General features: G+C 35.5%; 1 protein-coding gene across 1 annotated transcript in view; it reads left to right on the forward strand.

The window, feature by feature from the left end:
• The first annotated feature begins 9 nt into the window (after positions 1-9).
• Positions 10-20,417, forward strand: part of scml2 (Scm polycomb group protein like 2) — a 62,356-nt gene continuing 41,948 nt past the window's right edge. The window contains exon 1 of the mRNA XM_034010438.3: positions 10-151. Within this exon, the coding sequence (XP_033866329.3) occupies positions 109-151 (43 nt within the window). The 5' untranslated portion in view covers positions 10-108. The remainder of the gene's footprint in view (positions 152-20,417) is intronic.

Here is a 20,417-nt window from a genome sequence, read left to right on the forward strand (position 1 = left end):
GATTTGAAGCCACAAAGTAAAAGATGACGCTAACACTGCAAACAAGGAGAGAGAGTGAGAGCTGCTGGACATGCGCGGAACACAGTGGAATATGGCGGCCTAGTGCTGATGAGAAGTACTGAAATCTCCTGTACATTTTTAATACTAATCGGTAAGTTTACATACTCCTTTTTAATTTTTGCCCGTTGTTGTAACACATTGCGATTGTGAAAGTCCGGGCTGGTGGCTTTGGGCCCCGAACAGAAACATGAAATTTTAAAATTAAACACAAAACGCCGAAGGATTTGGTCAATCCCGTTTTGTAAATGCCGTGTTATTTTCCAAACTCTGCTTGCATTGAGTCATTGGTGTGTTTACTGTATCCCTCATCTTTGGTAAAAAAAAAAAAAAAAAAAGAGGGTGGCTGTAGGAAACAAACCTGCATATTTAATATCGACCACATCGCTACAATGCTTTCTTTAGTACGATCGATTTGATTGTCAGGTACTGTACCACGAAATAGTCTTAGATGTTGTTGTATTAAAAAAAACAAAACAACAACAACAAAAAAAAAACCTGACAGATTCTTGTTTTACCTTAGACGTACACAGGACAGTTCTACAGCATAGTTTTCCTTTTTTATTTTTTGAAGTATGCATAACATTGTGTGTATTTACGTTTTGTAAATATGTTTAACGGGTCTGATGTTAATGTGTTAGAACAGTAATGTATGCTGCGTTTTTCATGTTATTATTATAGTAATGGTATATAACTGTTTGCAATGCTAATCTTTATACGCCAAAAATAATATTTCAAATTGAGAATATACCAGTCACTTGGTGCAGGTCGGGTTGAAATGTTATATCACTCAGCGTGATGCAGACACGCCTCCTGAATCGCTTGAGCGTTGATTGTTGAATTAATTTCACGATGGTTTAATCAGGTATTACCTGTTTCCTCGATAATTTCATACGCCTTTCCTAAGCAAAACACTAATAAATAGTCTTTATCAAGTGGTTCTGAGTTGCGCTTGTGTAACTTTTGTTCTGCATGCTTTTGCATATCATGAATCTGCTACAGGACCCCTTTGTGTGGTTCCTTTGGTGTTTTTTGACAAATGCTCATGATGTTGTTAAAGATATCACAAGTAACATAAGTTAATTATTTAAAACGGAAAAGTAACAGCCCGTGTGGGGTTTAGTTACGATCTTTTTTTTTTTTTTTTTTTGACGTGGGAGCTTTAATGTTAAACTTTTTGGCTTTCTGTAGAATAAATAATACATTAATTTTGATTGCTATTAAACCTCCCTGTATTGAATTTAAACTTTGTTGCTTACTTTTAGTATTTTGCTAAATGTAACAACGTACATTTTCTATCAGTTTTACAGTAATGTTTGGTATTATTTAGCATCCGTTTTGACATTTGCATTTTGGAACTTCTAATCTGTAATTTTAAATACGTTTTTGTTTTCTACATGCAATTGTTTAACGTTCGACGTAACGCAAGGTAAATAATCTACAAAGGTGGCCATAAAATGCTCCCAAATTGCTTGATATGATGTATGTGTAGGTATAAAAACATTATATTGTACAGTTGTGAATGGTTTATTCAGAGGTTGGGAGGTGGAACCTGTTAGTAATTTTATTTAAAGCTTCCTTGAATGCATGTCTGTTCTTTGCCATTCATTTCTGTTTTACAAGGGTTGCTGTTACGGATCATTACATATTAGAGCGGGTTAACCAGTCTGAGAATTAAGGCTTTTCTGTTTCACCTTCCTCTTGTCACGTTACATGAATGGGGGTTTGTTCTTGTCATTTGTAACTAAGGGGTTTACAACATCAACGCGTAACGTTGTGTCTTACTGCAGAACTCGGGATAGACACCTGTTGATTATTTTTACACATGTAGGCCTATTGGTGAGTGAGCCTTATGGGTTTGATTATATTCAGCATTTTATTATTTTGAATTAAATATGTTTTGTTACAACAAAAATTATGTAAAGTCTATGATTATATTATAAACCCAAGCATAAAACTCAGTAATGAAGTCTAACATATGCCTCAACAACTCAACAACATTTTAAAATTAAAAAAAAAAAAATATATATCTAAACAAATTTCATATGACCCTATACAGTGCAAGCATATTCAATACCCTAACCTGGTTATCACAAAATGTGTGTCGCCAACAAATTCAGGATCATTCAGTGTATTACTTCCAGTTTTATACCCAGCTATGTATTGGGACATATTTTTGTTACCTGTAGGTGAAGTTGATGGTAGGAATATTCTAAGCTTGATTTACCTAATTGTTAAAATGTAAATGATGTGGAGGTGCTTAGTGAAGTGGTAATAGACTCAGGCAGTTTATCCTCTAGTAGAAACCCTAATTCAAGCTTCCACAATTCACTTTCCATCAGCTGCATTTAACCTTAGGGTCAAATGTGTGTTTCTTTAAACCAGTGTCCCTTTTAATATGCATGGTTTACCTATTATTATTATTATTATTATTATTATTATTATTATTATTATTATTATTATTATTATTATTATTATTTGTGTATTTTGCAGACACCTTTATCCAAGGCGACTTGGAGATTAGGGTGTGTGAACTAGGCATCAATTTCAGATCGCTTACAACAACGTCTCACCAGAAAGACGGAGCACAAGGAGGTTAAGTGACTTGTTCAGGGTCACACAATGAGTCAGTGGCTGAGCCAGGATTTGACCTCCTGGTTACAAGGCCTTTTCTTTAACCACTGGACCACACATCCTTTTGTACTAACTATGGGTAACCTGTGTATACTTTGCTGTCACATCTGTTTTGCCAGTGAAAGTAGGCACTTTAACCAGCCCACAAACCGGATGTGTGGGCTACATGAGGAGCAGTTCATGCCATGATGCGGAGCCTTTTGTAAAAGTGTGAAAATGTGATTACCCAGCATTTCTTAGGAAAGAGAAAGGTTAAAAGATTTTATTTTGTTAAACAGCATATCAAAATTAAATCACAAATGGTATATTATTTTACCAAACGTAGCATCATGTTAGAATCTTGCTTTAAGTTTGACATTATTTTCCTTAAGTGTTTTGTAATAAATTGGAAAACCACTACAATTCAATACTACACAGTTTATGTGAAAATGAATGAAACATTTGAAATAAGCATAAGTAGAATAGCAGTAACACTATACATAGTAGTTAACGCTACATTTTGAATTGAAAATGTATACAATAGTTTAAACAGTAAACAAACATTTCCACACAAGGCTTACGCAGCTGAACGTTGACAACATTGTATTGAGATCTTACATTTGTTTAAAAACGTATCCTATCTTTTCTGTATTGGTCCAGAGATGAAAAGCAAAAAAAAGTGTTAATCCACTTTTACTTGAAGTGGGGGACCTTTGTGGTTTTAAAACCGTCTTTATTTTCAACATCAACATTGTTTCATAGTTTTTCGAATATTATTATTAATATTAATACTAATGTTATATTTTCTATAAGACAATAGATGTATCACACTTGTAGTTGTGATACAACGTTTAGCCTCCAACCTTTGTACTTCTCTTAACCACAACACTTTTTGTACAAACAAAATCCAGTTGATGTACAGTAATTAATAGGTGATTTAATATTGCAAAGTAGACCGTAATTCATTTTTAGGGGAATCCATGATTAACAATAGTGTTTTACCTAATATAAATTGCGTTTGACTTTAGGAATGAAGCAACTGTATCTTAAAGTTGAACTGAATTATATATTGTATATTCAAATAAATACATATCTCGCCATGTTTACTGCATCCACTGTGCATGTGCAAAGAAATGACATCTAGGAATCGGGCAAAGAAAGCAGACAGATGAACCAATCAAAACATGGAACTGGCTAGCCCCAGCTTTGGGGCTGGACGTGGAATGAACCTTAAGGACTTTCACTTTAAAACACTAGCTTCAATACTGCCTGCACACAGTCTAGCACAACCACCTTCCACAACATTTGTGTCGCCATCCGTATCCACCTGGCATCCAGGATAAATGAAAACTTTGAAAAATGTCTTTGTTAAATGGAGAAACCATGCTTTGAAGATGTTTGGGGTTTCTGGTTTTGAAATAGAGGCGTTATTTGAGGCTTACTGGTTGTTTTATCTGGTTAAGTGGGAGGGACCTTGACCTATGTCATTCAGTGGTTGGTAACAAGCTGACAGGGTCTCACATATCCCATTTTATAGGTGATGTTAAAGCATTGCAGCTGTAGTCCCTTGTGAAGATGCTATCTGTCAGCTTGCTGGGCCTGTTTATACTAGCAGTCATTCACAGGTGTCTTGCATTTAATTGGGTGCACATCACATACAGTACGCTGACATCAGGGGGGGAAATGTGGACTGTTTGGCCTAATATTGGGATAGCCTTTAAGCTTAGCATGAATAATGTGTAACAGGTTATTCCTAATGGGTTTAAACTTTAAGAAAGAGGTAGGATCAGTTAATAAATGTTAATTTGGCTCCTCTAAAATGTACTTTCCAATAAGCTTTTTTTTATATTGCATGTTACATTGGTTAATTGGGTTATTTAGCTTTTATATTGCTGTTTTAAATTAAAACATTTACAAGCAGATTTGTTTTTTAAATGTTTTTTCTTATCAAGACTTTCAATGCAGGAACGCTTTTATAAAAGGTTTTATAGAAATGATTTCTTAAACCACCATGATGAGCGTTTTGATTCTTAACATTTTGTTGACAGCCAATACTCTCATGTTCTAGAACGTTGTAAAATCCTATATTAAGTATAGTTTGAATGGAGAACTATCCATTTTTTCTTATTGTGTAAAACAATTAATTTGACGTATTGATTCTAAGGGCTTAATTACGTATTCCTTTTCCGCTTTTTTGAAGCAGTATTATTTAATCAGGCCTAAATTGAATTAATCATCTACATCAAGGGTGTGTTCATTGAATTTAATATAATTTCCCATTTAATTGAACTGAAAATGTAATTGTGGATCATGGACTAATTTGGTCCATGTTTACGTATTAAGAATGTTTTATGATGGTATTTGAGTTGTAAAATAATAGTTTATATTTGAAAATAAGTGAGTAGTGTTATTTTGTTTTCTTCCAGGTTATGTATGATCACATTGGAGGAAAAACTGGAGGAAATGAAAAAATGTTCTTTTGTTTGTTTTCTCTGTAACAAATCAAAATGATCACTGCAAATGCAGGGCTCAAAAATTAATGTTGGCCATGCTGCAATCGGTGTGGGTGCCCCTCTCAGTTGCCACAATGCCCCTCAAAGTGTATGTCTATTCACAACCATGAAGGCCGCAGTGCCCTTTCAGCTACAGCAACTAGAGACGCCTGTATTAGGAAGTGTTTGGATCCACACAATAACATGATTACTTGATTTGTGTGGTTAAATCAGCAGGAAAACAAACAACAACGAACAATGAACACAACCCTTTCATCAAGCACAGGGATTTCTACTGTGCATAATAATGCCATCTGAGAAGAGTCCAGAAAAAAAGCAGAAAGCCTTGCGCAATCTGCACACAAATGTGATAACCTGACAAAAAACGGTCCCATGGATTAGAGATAAAAGCCAATGCCTGGCTTTGCAGGCTCGAATCTAGGCTGCTGGTTGACAAAACAAACAAACAAACAGCATTTTCCGAATAAATAAATAAATAGTAATTATTAAGTTAAACTCTGTTGTTTCTTTTTGTTGCCAATAATTAGCCTTCTATATGACTCCTGGGCAAAATTACACAACATCCTACACTTTGGCCTTGATTTAGGTTTAGTGGCTTTTGTGCTCTCTACAAAATTATTGAACTGAAGGCAAATTTGGCCTTGCCCCCTTTTTGTTGCCAATTTAGAGCCCTGAAATGTATATCAAAACTTTAAGAAACCTCTAAATACTACAGTTTACATATTGGTACGTTTGTAGCCCATAAAACATATTATTTATGTTTTTTTTTTTTTCTACCAGCTATTGTATCACTAATTTGTTCTGAAGTGATCACTTGCCATGCTACATTTCCATCCGCATTCTGGATTGGATAAACGCACTACTCTGATTGGCTGAACAATACTCCAAGCTGTCATCAGTAAACTTTTGTTTATTTAATGCTACTAAGCTAAACACTTCAAGGTGTGCATTGTTGTGAAATTACTGCACAAATGAAAGCACACATTTTTGCCTTGTGTCTAACAACACACCCAACATTGTGGTAATTTTCACAACAGCATGCACCTGGATGTCTCACTGCATCTACTTCAAATATCAAAATGGTGGTGTTCCATTGACGGTCCAATCCAATCTTCTTTATTACACACATTTACCAAGTTGTTTGTGTAGCCTAATTCAGTATCCTAATTTAACCCAGTTTGATCTCAAGGATACGGTCTGCCTGGCATAATTTGCAGCGGTGTCATCTGGTCTATTAGTTTAGACATGTTTTGATTTTTGTATTTTTACACATTAAAACAGTATTTTAAAATGTTCAGAAGTGTTCTACTGCAACAGTAATTGTATGCACTATATTAAACACCGAGAGCACTCTGGTTGTGAGCTGAGGCCAGAACCAGTGTTGAGTTGTCATTTCATGCCCTGTTCCTAACTGTTTGGGCGTTTTGCGTAGGCTATTTATTCATTCATTTATTCTTTGTTACGATAATGTTACTGTAATAATAGAAGAAAAAAGACTTGCACACATTTGAATAATTAAAATATCAACCAACTCTGAAAAACATCCCTAAAAGAAATTAAACAGAACAGCATTTCATTCCGTGTCTTTGTGAGGAGGCCTTCTGGTCTTGTTAGTATTTGGCAGTGTTTCAATGATTAGGCTACTGTACAATGTTATTGGATTTCTCTATGTTGGTTTGCCAATTTGGTCACAGATAATTGTATAGCCGTTTATTATACTAATCCAGCCTGTTCAACGGTTATGATTTTCCCAAACCGAAAGTGAACCAAACTGACTTTTGCATAAAATTTAAAACTGAACAATAGAGACAAAAGACAAAACTAAACCTGATTGATTCTGCCAGCCTTCGCTAGGGATAACTGCAGCTTCAACTTAGGCTGGATGTTTAGATGTTTAGGGCTGTTTTCATACGCAAACATTTAGTCTGCATACTCTAACTTAAACCTCTTGTTAAAAGAGTGCCTCCTAAGAAGTAAAAAGCTGGAACTGGTTTTTGAATTAAAAAAATAGTAATAATTTAAAAAGTTGAGTCTGTCACGTCTGTTAAATTACTCTGTAGAGACCTAATAAAATGTATCGACTGTTCTAATAATGGAGTGCTTCTTAAAGACTGCTTCCTTTCCAGTCCCGATTCCTTATCGGTAGTGAAATGTTACGCCTTGTTAAAATGTCATTTTTTATCTGTTCACTCTCAGCGGTAGCTATTTCGTAATTGCAGCTGAGGTCTGCCTTCCTGTCGGGAGCAGAAGACACAGACGGCCCTTTGAGGAAACGCAGTGCTGCTTCTTAACGAAAAACGATGAAATCAAGTCCAGGTGTCCTTAATCTGTACCTCCTGTGTGCCTGAAGCAAAGTGAATTCAGAATAATCCAAGGGCCTAAATAAGATGTCACATGTAGTAAATTGTTGCACAAAACACTGGGTGTGTCAGGGTGTCATTTCAAATCTTTAGGTTACAAGTATGTGCATTTTGGGATGCATGGAGACAGATTGATCAAGATCTTTACACCAAAGTACTATTTGCACCATTTTTTGTGAATGGTAACTTAAGTAAAGAAATTGCCTTATCAGGAATTCTTATTGTCAGGAGTCTACAATAAGCCAAATGCATACCGTCAGTTTTCATTGAAGCTACACAAACACTGAAATTAAATTACAGTACAGTGAAAAGTATTATAAATGTAAAAGTACCATGCATTTTATTGAAAATACAGTTATAAGTGAACTTTTAAAAACTATACATTGCAACTTGAAATCTGCATGTCCCATTCTGATCACAGACATTTTTAAACCACAAAAGCAAAATGTCCTCAACATCAGGGTATTGAGCAAATCGGAAACGCTGACGACTGGCATCCACAGTTTTGCCTGTATTATTGTATCCCAGTATTTCAGAATGGTTGACAAAGTGAAATCTGCAGCAACATCTTTCTTATTCTTGTATGGTGGTGCATTATCCATTGCTTTTAACACCTCCACTTTTATCTGCAAGGATAATGCACGTTTTTTGCGCTGGTCAATAATTATAAAGCTTCATGGAAACTCCGTAACTCGAAATGCATCATAGGATCAGTATTCCAAAATAATGTGCACTAACAGGACATTTGTGTTAAGTGAATTCTTATTTAAGAAGTAATTTGGCTCCATGTAGAAAATTCGTAGTATTGGGACATTACTTTTAATCCAAGTTTGTCTTCATGAGAATTGACTGTACTAGTAACAGTCAATGTAAGCACACTTTCATCTGTTACTTGTATTAATGATTTTATTTATTTTGTCAAAATATTGTGTAAACACCTTCATCAATCTGGCCCATTGTAGCTGTAGATTTCTTTCTGAGTCAGAGTACAACGCTGCATATGGAGTGAATTGTAATCTCTGAAAATGTTACGGCATTTTAGGGAAATCTACTAACTGTTTGGTTATGAATGTGTTCTAGGTAAATCCCTACTGTCGGTGCAAACCCATACTAATTACCAATTTGAATAACTTTATAATAAAAAACTTAAACATACAGTAATTCACAGTTCAAGAACTTAAACCCCAGGGGATTCAGGATATATATTTGGTGGCCAAAAGTTTAAATTCTGCATCATATTTTGTTTTGATTTGACACTTTATTTTCTGTACTTCACTGGAACGCTTGTCTTCAAAACCATATTTAGTGTCTTGAATAACCACCATTAAGAAAGATGCATGAAAAATGATTAAACCGTTATTTGTGGATATGTGCCAAAATATAGAATGAGAAAAAAAAAAAAATCGAGGTTTGTTTACACAACATTTGTATTTGATAGACCATAGTCATACATTTGGATATTGCTATGAATAAAGCTTTCCATTCAAAGTATCCACACTTTGTACCTTTAAAAAAACACCAGGCATGCATCACAATTTGCCTCTCTCCAGGTCTTTAACCCGTTTTACAGTTTTAAACAACAAAGGGGATACAGAATCAAAAGAAAATAAACTCTTCTCACGGTGTCACCTCAGTGGAATTGAAATAAGTGAAAATATTCAACTGGGTATTTCAAATCATTTATACAGTGAATGCAGTAACACATGAAGCAATGTGAGTCTTGTGTTGCATCTGTTATACTGTAAATTGAAATAGCTGTACTTTTCAAACCCTACAGCACTCAACCCCCCCCCCATGTTTATTTGCTGTACTATTTGTAATTGTATTTTGTTCATGTATTTAGTTTTTATTGTAATATAACTTAAACTAAATAAGATGAGCATGCTTCCTTCATTCAGTGTCCTGTTTTTCTTACAGGTACAGTAAGTCAAATATTCACAAAAACTGCAATATAATGTGAAACACAGAAACTGCCCTTTTACTTTTTAGTACTGTGTTGTGGGGCTGTAACGAAGGGTACATTTTCACCTTCGAAGGTTCGGAACACGTTACCGAAGCAAGGTTCGAACCTTTGATGGTACTAATTTGCATAATTTACTGGTGATTGTCACCATAGCTACAGGTTTATATTTGATTGAAAATATAAATGGAATATAAATGGAATACAACACTCATTTTTAAATATGTTATATAGAACAGTAATCATGTTTTTATAATTTAAATATAAATTAAAATACATATTGTTTATGTACACGTAATTTATGCTGTTTGCGATATATAAAGTAAGCAGGTTGACAGTCACATTTTACTACTACTAAAATAATAATAATAATAATAATAATAATAGTGCTGTGACGAACACAGGATTTTCATGTTCGGATATTCGCTCATAATTTAAATATTCGTTTGTTTTGAAAAAGTAATAAAAGCCATTATATTGCTCAGAACGCAGGCAGAGACCGCATAACAACAGGGGCAGGGGGACGTGGCCCCGTGTGTGTGCCTGTGTTTTACAATGATGAACTGGTTTCGATTTATGAAGTTATGTATTAAATTGGCTAAATAAGATGGTAAAAATTGTTGTTTTCAATTTGTATCATTTAATTTCATTTTTTTAAATGTAGAGCTGTTTTATAGTTATTAATGTATTATTATTAGGCTTGTAGTATTCATATTATTCGTAATTTTCATTATTAACATCGGTATTAAACACAGCCAGATATGAGGTTCAGTTCAAACAGAGCGCCGAACTCAGCGAGGTACAGCAGGGGACAGTAACTTCACACAGGGCCATTTTATCTACCATCACCTCAGAAACACAAACAAGCAAATAATTATTATTCGCTATTTTTAAAAGTCGCTCAGCGCTGTCGTGAAGCAGAGCGTTAAGTCATTTAAATCTGCTCAGTGTGCTTTCTGAGCGCTCTCACTCTGAGCGGCTCACTTACTTAACGCGCCCAGTAACACGTCAAAGTAGAAAAATATCACAGAAGTAGTGCTGCAATCGACACCCTAATTTCATATTCGATTATCGTATAGACATTTATCAACGATAATCGATGCATTGATGTTTTATTTTTCAAAATAAACAAACGTTAGTTATTTTTTAACAGAAGATCTAATAACTAAAAACACAGTTGTGCATAATAGTTAAACAAAAAGGCACGACTTGCATTCAAATTAGAACACTTACGATTATATATAAAATAATAATAATAAAATACAAAGGACTTACGTTTAACAACTGAAAAGAATATGCGTGCGTCTGCATCAGATTAACATTGTTATTTTTAAATAAAGAAAACGATAGGTTGCGGATGCAACCCTGGTTCCCTGAAAGAGAAAATAACCATCAAGGTATCGACTTGAAAGGGAACGTGAATACTTGGCCTACTTCTGTCTTATCCAATGCGTAATGTAGGCTTGAAATGTATATCCTAGCAACGTGCTAATCTTCCGTACTAGCACTAGAAGCAGCGCACTCGCACTCAAGGTTTTAATGCAAAGCGGCAACAGGAGACTGGGTACTAATTCGATGCATGGATTCACCAAAATGTAATCGAAGCTCGGTAAAATTTAAGGACAGATGATCAATAATCGATGCATCGATTAATTGTTCCACCCCTACACAAGAGTAAAGAATACGTTGTGTAGGCCTTCCTTTACCCCGGTGAATTAACTACAAAACAAAGGATGCCAAATAGCAGTTCAAATTAATCGTTGTTTTGTTTATTCCCGAAATAAATAGTACATAAATTTGACACCACATTTCAGAGGTCACATTTCCGCAGAATTCTGTGTTATATACACAGGACATGTTAATAAAACACAAAAAATAACAGCAGTGCGTTTCTAAAACACAGATGTAAAAGACAACAGATCCCCTTTCCATCCCTATCCAATAATTTAGTTTAGATTACAAAGTAGTTTTATGCAATGCAGTGTGTAAAAATGGTTCTACTGCTTCCTGCATCCCTGCAAAAAAACCCCCAAAAAAACAGTGGAGGTCTTGGTATCCCATGTAGCACTGCGCACGTCCCTGGTGTTAGAGCGACTCAGTAATCTACCTGTTGACACTCAGCCAAGAATTTGGACAAGTAAAATACATGCTCAAAAATCATGTTTTTAAGACCATGGATGAGGCCTACAGGGTTTTTATTGAGAACTATTCTTACATCTTTCGCAAAACTTGCATCAATTGCAATTGCGATACCTGTATCTTGTGTACCAGCAGAACAGGGTTTTAGCTGTCAGAACAGAGTGCAGACCAGGAAACACACTCGTTTACGAGAGGATCATCTAAAACATGACAATGACAATGGAAGCTCCAGAGAATTAAGACTTTTTTAAGTAAAACTGTAAAATAGTTCTGATGTTGACAGCTACCCGCAGAGACATTGGTACATGTTCTACAACGCTGATTTTTACGTCGTGAATGGGGGATTTTGAAAAGAGAACGTTTCATGGTAAACTTGTCTTTATGTAGCTACAATTGAATCTTTTAAGTCGTATCTGTTTTCACGTGCTTACTGTTAGGCTGGGCTGTTAGCCATTTGTTTTTGGGTCTTGTTGTAAAGCGCCCTGGGATGCTTCGCAAGAAGAAACCACACAAAAACTGAAATTTAATGAACTTTAAACACAAATAAAACAAGAGTGGAAATGGCGTTGTAAAATGAAGGGGAAAAACAAACAATATATAATATATACAATCTATATAAAAATCACTACACAACATTTACATCAAGTTGGGCACTGTTTAAGCGAGGCATTTCAGAATGACGTGCTTGCCTTTTTTCTGTTATGAGATTCTCATTCGCGCTAAAGCATCAAAATGCTTTTTGACCCAGATAGCTTTCCATAGAGAGCACTATGCTTGCACGTGCATAATCTGGTTCGTTTACTTTTTGCTGTCTAAAACTTTTAAATAGAGGCTCAAGAGCTGCTGTGTTGATCCTGGTTTTTTTGTATATTAGTCTTGCATATCACACGGAGCTCTTTTTCATTTGCCATGTTTGAAACTGTAGTGCAACTTTTGGCGATTAAATAAGTGCAAGGTATTTTTGTAATCTCTAGCGAAATACGAACATTTGTATTTTGTATCCAAATATATATATATATATATATATATATATATATATATATATATATATATATATATATATATATATATATATACAGTACTGTGCAAAAGTTTTAGGCAGGTGTGAAAAAATGCTGTAAAGTAAGAATGCTTTCAAAAATAGACATGTTAATAGATTATATTTATCAATTAACTAAATGCAAAGTGAGTGAACAGAAGAAAAATCTAAATCAAATCCATATTTGGTGTGACCACCCTTTGCCTTCAAAACAGTATCAATTCTTCTAGGTACACTTGCACAAAGTCAGGGATTTTGTAGGCATATAGTCAGGTGTATGATTAAACAATTATACCAAACAGGTGCTAATGATCATCAATTCAATATGTAGGTTGAAACACAATCATTAACTGAAACAGAAACAGCTGTGTAGGAGGAATAAAACTGGGTGAGGAACAGCCAAACTCAGCTAACAAGGTGAGGTTGCTGAAGACAGTTTACTGTCAAAAGTCATACACCATGGCAAGACTGAGCACAGCAACAAGACACAAGGTAGTTATACTGCATCAGCACGGTCTCTCCCAGGCAGAAATTTCAAAGCAGACAGGGGTTTCCAGATGTGCTGTCCAAGCTCTTTTGAAGAAGCACAAAGAAACGGGCAACGTTGAGGACCGTAGACGCAGTGGCCGGCCAAGGAAACTTACTGCAGCAGATGAAAGACGCATCATGCTTACTTCCCTTCGCAATCGGAAGATGTCCAGCAGTGTCATCAGCTCAGAATTGGCAGAAAACAGTGGGACCCTGGTACACCCATCTACTGTCCGGAGAAGTCTGGTCAGAAGTGGCCTTCATGGAAGACTTGCGGCCAAAAAGCCATACCTCCAACGTGGAAACAAGGCCAAGCGACTCAACTATGCACGAAAACACAGGAACTGGGGTGCAGAAAAATGGCAGCAGGTGCTCTGGACTGATGAGTCAAAATTTGAAATATTTGGCTGTAGCAGAAAGCAGTTTGTTCGCCAAAGGGCTGGAGAGCGGCACACGAATGAGTGTCTGCAGGCAACAGTGAAGCATGGTGGAGGTTCCTTGCAAGTTTGGGGCTGCATTTCTGCAAATGGAGTTGGGGATTTGGTCAATGCTGAGAAGTACAGGTAGATACTTATCCATCATGCAGTACCATCAGGGAGGCATCTGATTGGCCCCAAATTTATTCTGCAGCATGACAACGACCCCAAACATACAGCGAAAGTCATTAAGAACTATCTTCAGCGTAAAGAAGAACAAGGAGTCCTGGAAGTGATGGTATGGCCCCCACAGAGCCCTGATCTCAACATCATCGAGTCTGTCTGGGATTACATGAAGAGAGAGAAGCAACTGAGGCTGCCTAAATCCACAGAAGAACTGTGGTTAGTTCTCCAAGATGTTTGGGCCAACCTACCTGCCGAGTTCCTTCAAAAACTGTGTGCAAGTGTACCTAGAAGAATTGATGCTGTTTTGAAGGCAAAGGGTGGTCACACCAAATATTGATTTGATGTAGGTTTTTCTTCTGTTCACTCACTTTGCATTTTGTTAATTGATAAATATAAACTATTAACATGTCTATTTTTGAAAGCATTCTTACTTTACAGCATTTTTTCACACCTGCCTAAAACTTTTGCACAGTACTGTGTGTGTGTGTGTGTATATATATATATATATATATATATATATATATATATATATATATATATATATATATATATATATATATAATATTTGTTCAAATATATGGTTATTTGTCCCAGCACTAAATATAATATGAACTTACGCTTGTTATGTGATCCCAGAGATTGGTTATGCCTGTTACATCAACAGTTGCTTGCACAGTTTGCTTTCAGCTTTTTTTTTTGGTCGTCTCGGCATTTAACAAAAAAAACCGCTAACAGCAGAGGAGTTTCGAGACATTTCTTACACTTTGCTGTCGAGATAGCGTATGTTTCAAACATATTCTACCATAGCACTTCTCTTACACTGTCTTGTACACGAGGTATTCAGTACATATTTTACTGAAGCAATACAACCGCTGTAAGTACCCCCAGTGCTTTGGCGTAATATACCCTGCTCCATACACGGCAGAGGCGCCATATAGAGTTATTATTATTATTATTATTATTATTATTTATTTCTTAGCAGACGCCCTTATCCAGAGCGACTTACAATTGTTACAAGATATCACATTATTTTTACATACAATTACCCATTTATACAGTTGGGTTTTTACTGGAGCAATCGAGGTAAAGTACCTTGCTCAAGGGTACAGCAGCAGTGTCCCCCACCAGGGATTGAACCCACGACCCTCCGGTCAAGAGTCCAGAGCCCTAACCACTACTCCACACTGCTGTCCCATCGTATAACGATTTGGTAGTGGATTTTAATACAACAACTGTATTATACAAACCAAAAGATCGAATTTTGCATGTCAGTGACATTTAATGTGTGATTTGTAGTATTCACACATTGTCAAACAGTTTCTGTTAACAGAGGAAACAAACAAAAAAAAAACCTTGACTAAACAAAGGTTTAGAACTAACTTCGAATTGCTGGTTAGCGAACGAACCTTCGAACCTTCAAACCTTTTGAACACAGCCCTAGTGACGTGGTGATATAATCCCTTGTGTTGTACACCTCATCTCTCAATTTGAGATCATTTGTATCTGCAGGATTAATGTAAACTCTGCGGGTTGTTTATTTAAGAACTTCATAAAAAAAAAAAAAAAAGTGCGTTCAACTGTGATGGTTGTGTTCCTTGAGGAACATTTTACTTTTGTCTTTATTATTAAAACACGGGGTATTTCAGTGCAGTCAGCATCCTGCAGGTAATATCATCATCTTATACTGTAGCACTACACAGACATGTTGATCAACCTGAACAGTTATTCAGGCAGTTCCGGTAGGCTTCACCTTCAAGCAATTATTAGCACATCAAGCCATAAAAAGATACCATACATTAATATGATCTACAGATTTATTGTTTATAGGCTGTTTTATAAGAACACCAGCTTGCTAAAGGATACATTTAAACATTCTCACTGTGACTATCCTTGCGTTTGCAAGACATTGCATCACCATGCTTTACCTGAGAGTCTGTTTACATTTTCTGAGGAGAGATGTATAAAATTATTTTAATGCTAGAATTGCATGCAAGCCTTCAGAAAATAAATAGAAATATACACAAAATGACAGTACAGTTTTGTAAAATTTCCACACTGAATGCTTTCATCCCTTTGATTTAAAAAGACTTTTTAAACCAGGGGAGGGGTGGATCCCCCATGCAAACATGTAGAAACAGTGTTGAGAGATCCCAAGAGTAATGCTTTGAAAGGTGAAAACCCAGCTGGGAGAAATGTTTAAACAATCTTCACAGAAATCCCCAGACATGAAGGAATTGTCTGCAATTTATGATTCTCTCATTAGTTTTGTTCTTTTTAGAAAAAAAAAAAAGTTTCAAACATTAACCTTAAATTGGTCCATGAGTTAACTTTCATATTTTTATATTTTCAAATTCTACTTTCAGTATAATATTAGGTAAAATGCCTTTACTTTATGTTTTATAACAGTTAACATTGCCATTTATTTAATCAAATTGTCACTACTAGGATTATTAATTCCAGTAAATAGAAGGTTGAGAGAATAAATAAAAAGGAAATAGTCTTCATGGGTTGTTGAGTTCTCTGAGACACAGAGTGTGTTTTCATTTACCATTTCAGTTCTCTTCTCATATCGCCAGTGAAATATTACAATAAGGACATCTAATGAAACCCACGGTTCAGCTTTAGCACCTATTCAGGTTGAATGTGAAACCAGACTTACGCTGGGCTGGTCAGCACAACAGGGCTTGGGTATATATAAAAGGGCTGACACTCATATGGCTGATTTAATACAATATTTTCCGTGTATACAATGTCATATAAAATATGCATCTCCCAGCTGAAGTGCTGAAAGTAATACAGTAGTTGTGATAGCTTTTCTTGTTGGGTTTATAATTAATTTCGTCTAACTCTTCAACTGAACTGAAAAAGGCCTGCAAACAAGTGCATGCTTCTATCTGGTGTAGGCGCACCCCCTGTACATATGCACTTGATTGCACAGCTGTACGGTAGTGACTCACAGTGTTAATTTCCGCTCCGCAACATGCATGTTGGAGTCATTAACTCTATTATAAATCTTATTTGAATTTGAAAAAGGGCCTCAGATTATTATTATGTGTTGTTTTTTTTTTGAGTGGAACCATCTTAATTATGGGCCTAGTAGTACTGTAGCCCGGCTTAATGTTCTCAATTTTATTTGGGTTTCCAGCTACTGTAATCTTTATATACAGTAAATCACCAAACTTTGCCTGTTGTTTGATGTACTGATACTGTAGTACTTGTAATTTTAGACACAAAGAAAATCACCCTATACGAATGATAGTCAGTACAATTGATAATCCAACACACATAATAGCTGTAGTAGCAGAAAAACAACTTTGGTCACACGTTGAGAAATTACCAAGCTATGTTAAGGATACAACACAATTTTTAAAAAGACTTGAATCACTAAAGCACAACTTTCCAGAGAATGCAATTTTATTTTACATGGATGTAAAATCCTTGTACCCACGTGTCCCTCATAAAGAAACTTTAGAAGCTTGTCAAAAAACACTAGATAATAGACTAGATAAATCAATACCAACAGCAGAGGTGTTGAACATGATCAACGTAGTTTTAGAAAACAGTTATTTTACATTTCTTGATAAGAATTACAAACAAAATGATGGTACAGCAAGTCACTTAACCTCCTAGTGCTCCGTCTTTCGGGTGAGACGTAGTTGTAAGTGACCCTGCAGCTGATGCATAGTTCACACACCCTAGTCTCTGTAAGTCGCCTTGGATAAAGGCGTCTGCTAAATAAACAAATAATAATAATCATCTAAATTAAGAATGCATTTTGCCAGTACGTACATGTGAAAATGGGAAGAACAATTACTTAGAAACTCAGAAAGAGAACCTTTAAAATACATTCGGTTTGTAGATGATATTTTGGGGGTTTGGACACATGGAGAAGAATCTCTTTTCCAGTTTCATAAAATGGTAAATGAAATACACAGTAATATTAAGGTGGACCTTCGATGGACAAGAAAAGAAATATAATTTTTAGATACCATAGTAAAACTTGAAGAAGGTTCAATTGAGACTGACCTCTTCTGTAAACCTACTGACATGCACCAGCATTTACACATGTCTTCTGCACATCAAATACACTAAAAGGGCAATCCCAAAGGGTCTAGGAATAAGAATACGAAGAATATGCTCTAAAGAAAGTGACTGTAAAACAAAGAAATGTATTAAAAACAAATCTTAAAAAAAGAGGATACAAAGAAAGAATTATAGAGACGGAGTTAAGAAAAGTGGATAAACTAAAAAGAGATGATCTACTAGATTATAAAAATAGAGATAAAAAGGTCAAAAGAGTCCCATTAGTAATGACTTACTCTAAACTTTTGCCTAATATTTCTAAAATAGTTTGGAAACACTTGCGGATTCTACGTCATTCCGAAAAATTGAAAAAAGTATTCTTAAGGCCCAAGTTGTAGCATTCAAAAGAGAAGCTAATTTAGGTGATATTTTAGTTTACAGTAGTAAACATAAAAGAATAATTGACAGAATAGGTTCTACAAGTACTTGCACTAGTACATGTAGTGTGTAAATACACATATCCACCAAAAACTAATACCTACTGTATAAAAATAGCAATGTTGTTTGTGGAATAGCCTGTGAAAAATGTGATGAAATAAAATATGTTGGAGAGACTGGAACTACTTTATATAAAAGAATTCAGAACCACCTTTCATTAATTAGAAATAAAAAAATTAATGAACCTATAGTACAGCACTTCACCAGTCAAGGACATGACATAAATGATGTAAAGTTTGTAATATTAGAACAGCTCAAATTAGACAATGCGACATATAGAAGAATAAAAGAAAGTAAATGGATAAATAGACTGAACACGATTATGCCAGCGGGACTCAACAGAAAAGAATGAACTAATTAACTTCAATAAATATATAACATTTAAATAAATAAACAAAATTCATTCAAAAGTTGTGCATGCTGATGCGCTGGGGAGGCCAAATCTAGACTGATCCTCAGAGCCAGCATTGCATGATAATATAAATATAAGTTTATATAAAATAACGTTAATTAGAATTAATACAGATTCAAAGATAGCTCTCCTTTTAAAGAGGATGTGTGATGCAGAAAAACAAATCTAAAATCAAACTCAAGCAGTTAGTTGATTTTTAAAACTGAAGGGGAGATAGATGTGTCTCATATCATGACTGCCCTGTAATAGAATTTAATGGATCTACAGTGTTAAGGTCTCATTTTGGATGTTTACACTGTACTGGTTTAGGGCTGTCCTTTCAGTATGCGGGGGAACGATTTACTGCCCATCCCTGATGAATTACTGCTCTCTGGGCATCATGGAAAGGGAATCTTGCTGACTGGAAAACTCCACAGGGTCGCACAACATTTATTTCATTCAGTCCCCCCCCCCCCCATGCGTTTCTTTTGTTTGGATTTACACTTTCAGCTTGTCGTCAGTGGTCTCCTTTTCTGATTTATTACGGGTCACAGCCCTTTTAAATTTTTATTTATATGTTAGTTATCTTAGTTTGCTCACTGTTTAGAGTGCCAGGGAAGTTAAAGAGGTACCTCCTTGTTGACCTTTAGTTGTAAGCTCACGTCAAACAAGAAGATGTTCCATGTTGTTTTAGACTATGTTGTCGGGGGGGGGGGGGGGGGGGGGGCTATGATTTGTTGTTTTAGGTATGTGAATTTTATAAAAGCATAACAAATTCTGGATTTTAAAATGGAGAGATACTGGAACATCTGTGTGTTCTGTTGCATTGATTTAAGTACGCTGTAAGCGAAGGACTTTGTTGCTCTCAAAAGGTGAAAGAGCAAAGAGCATGAAAATTACAATTAAATGGTTATTAAACAGCAACCTTGCCTAATTGTGATGTTTACAATCAATCACTTTCACACTTTGTAGACATCGGGTCAATTGTAACTGCTTTCCAAACATCCTCATCAAAAAACAGTTGTAGTTTTAAAAAGAATTAGGAAGTGTTCGTAGGGCATACTGTAGGATAAGTTGCAGTAATGTAAAAATCAATCATTCTTTGCTCTGTAACTTTGTACTGGGTGATTCCTACAGGATGAAAAAGAGAAAGTTACACACCATTGGAAATCAGTTTATTTATGTTTCTCAATGCATGAAGACTTTAAATTCGAATTTTTGCTAATCAACCATTATTGCATTGAATTGAGTAAGAAGCCTGTTATAAGCCTGTGTAACTTAGAGTGCATGTCTTCACATGCAGTTCTTCTTTTTCTTCTACTTTCATTGTTCAGATGTTTGCTGTCATTTTGAGTGGTTTGTATTGCATTCACTCAAACATGCTTTAACCATTTAAGGACCATGATCATAGTGAAGTGTCTTTCTGGGACCGTGATCGGGTAAACACGATAAACGCACTTCAATTTATTGACTTACTGGTCCACCATACTTTGCCGTACAGGTTGGAAACGCATATCATTGCATAGGGGAGGGACTGAATTTCACTCCCCTCAGTTTCAGCAGCACAAAAAAAAGAAACGGGAAAACACTGAATCCGATTTATTTGACATAATTATATTATTCTGTCTCGTGCGTTAATATTAAAGCTGGGAATTTTAAACGTGTAAACTCTAAAGAAGTGGTTACATGTTGAA

This window comes from Acipenser ruthenus, chromosome 8, assembly GCF_902713425.1.
Source record: "Acipenser ruthenus chromosome 8, fAciRut3.2 maternal haplotype, whole genome shotgun sequence".
Taxonomy (NCBI): domain Eukaryota; kingdom Metazoa; phylum Chordata; class Actinopteri; order Acipenseriformes; family Acipenseridae; genus Acipenser; species Acipenser ruthenus.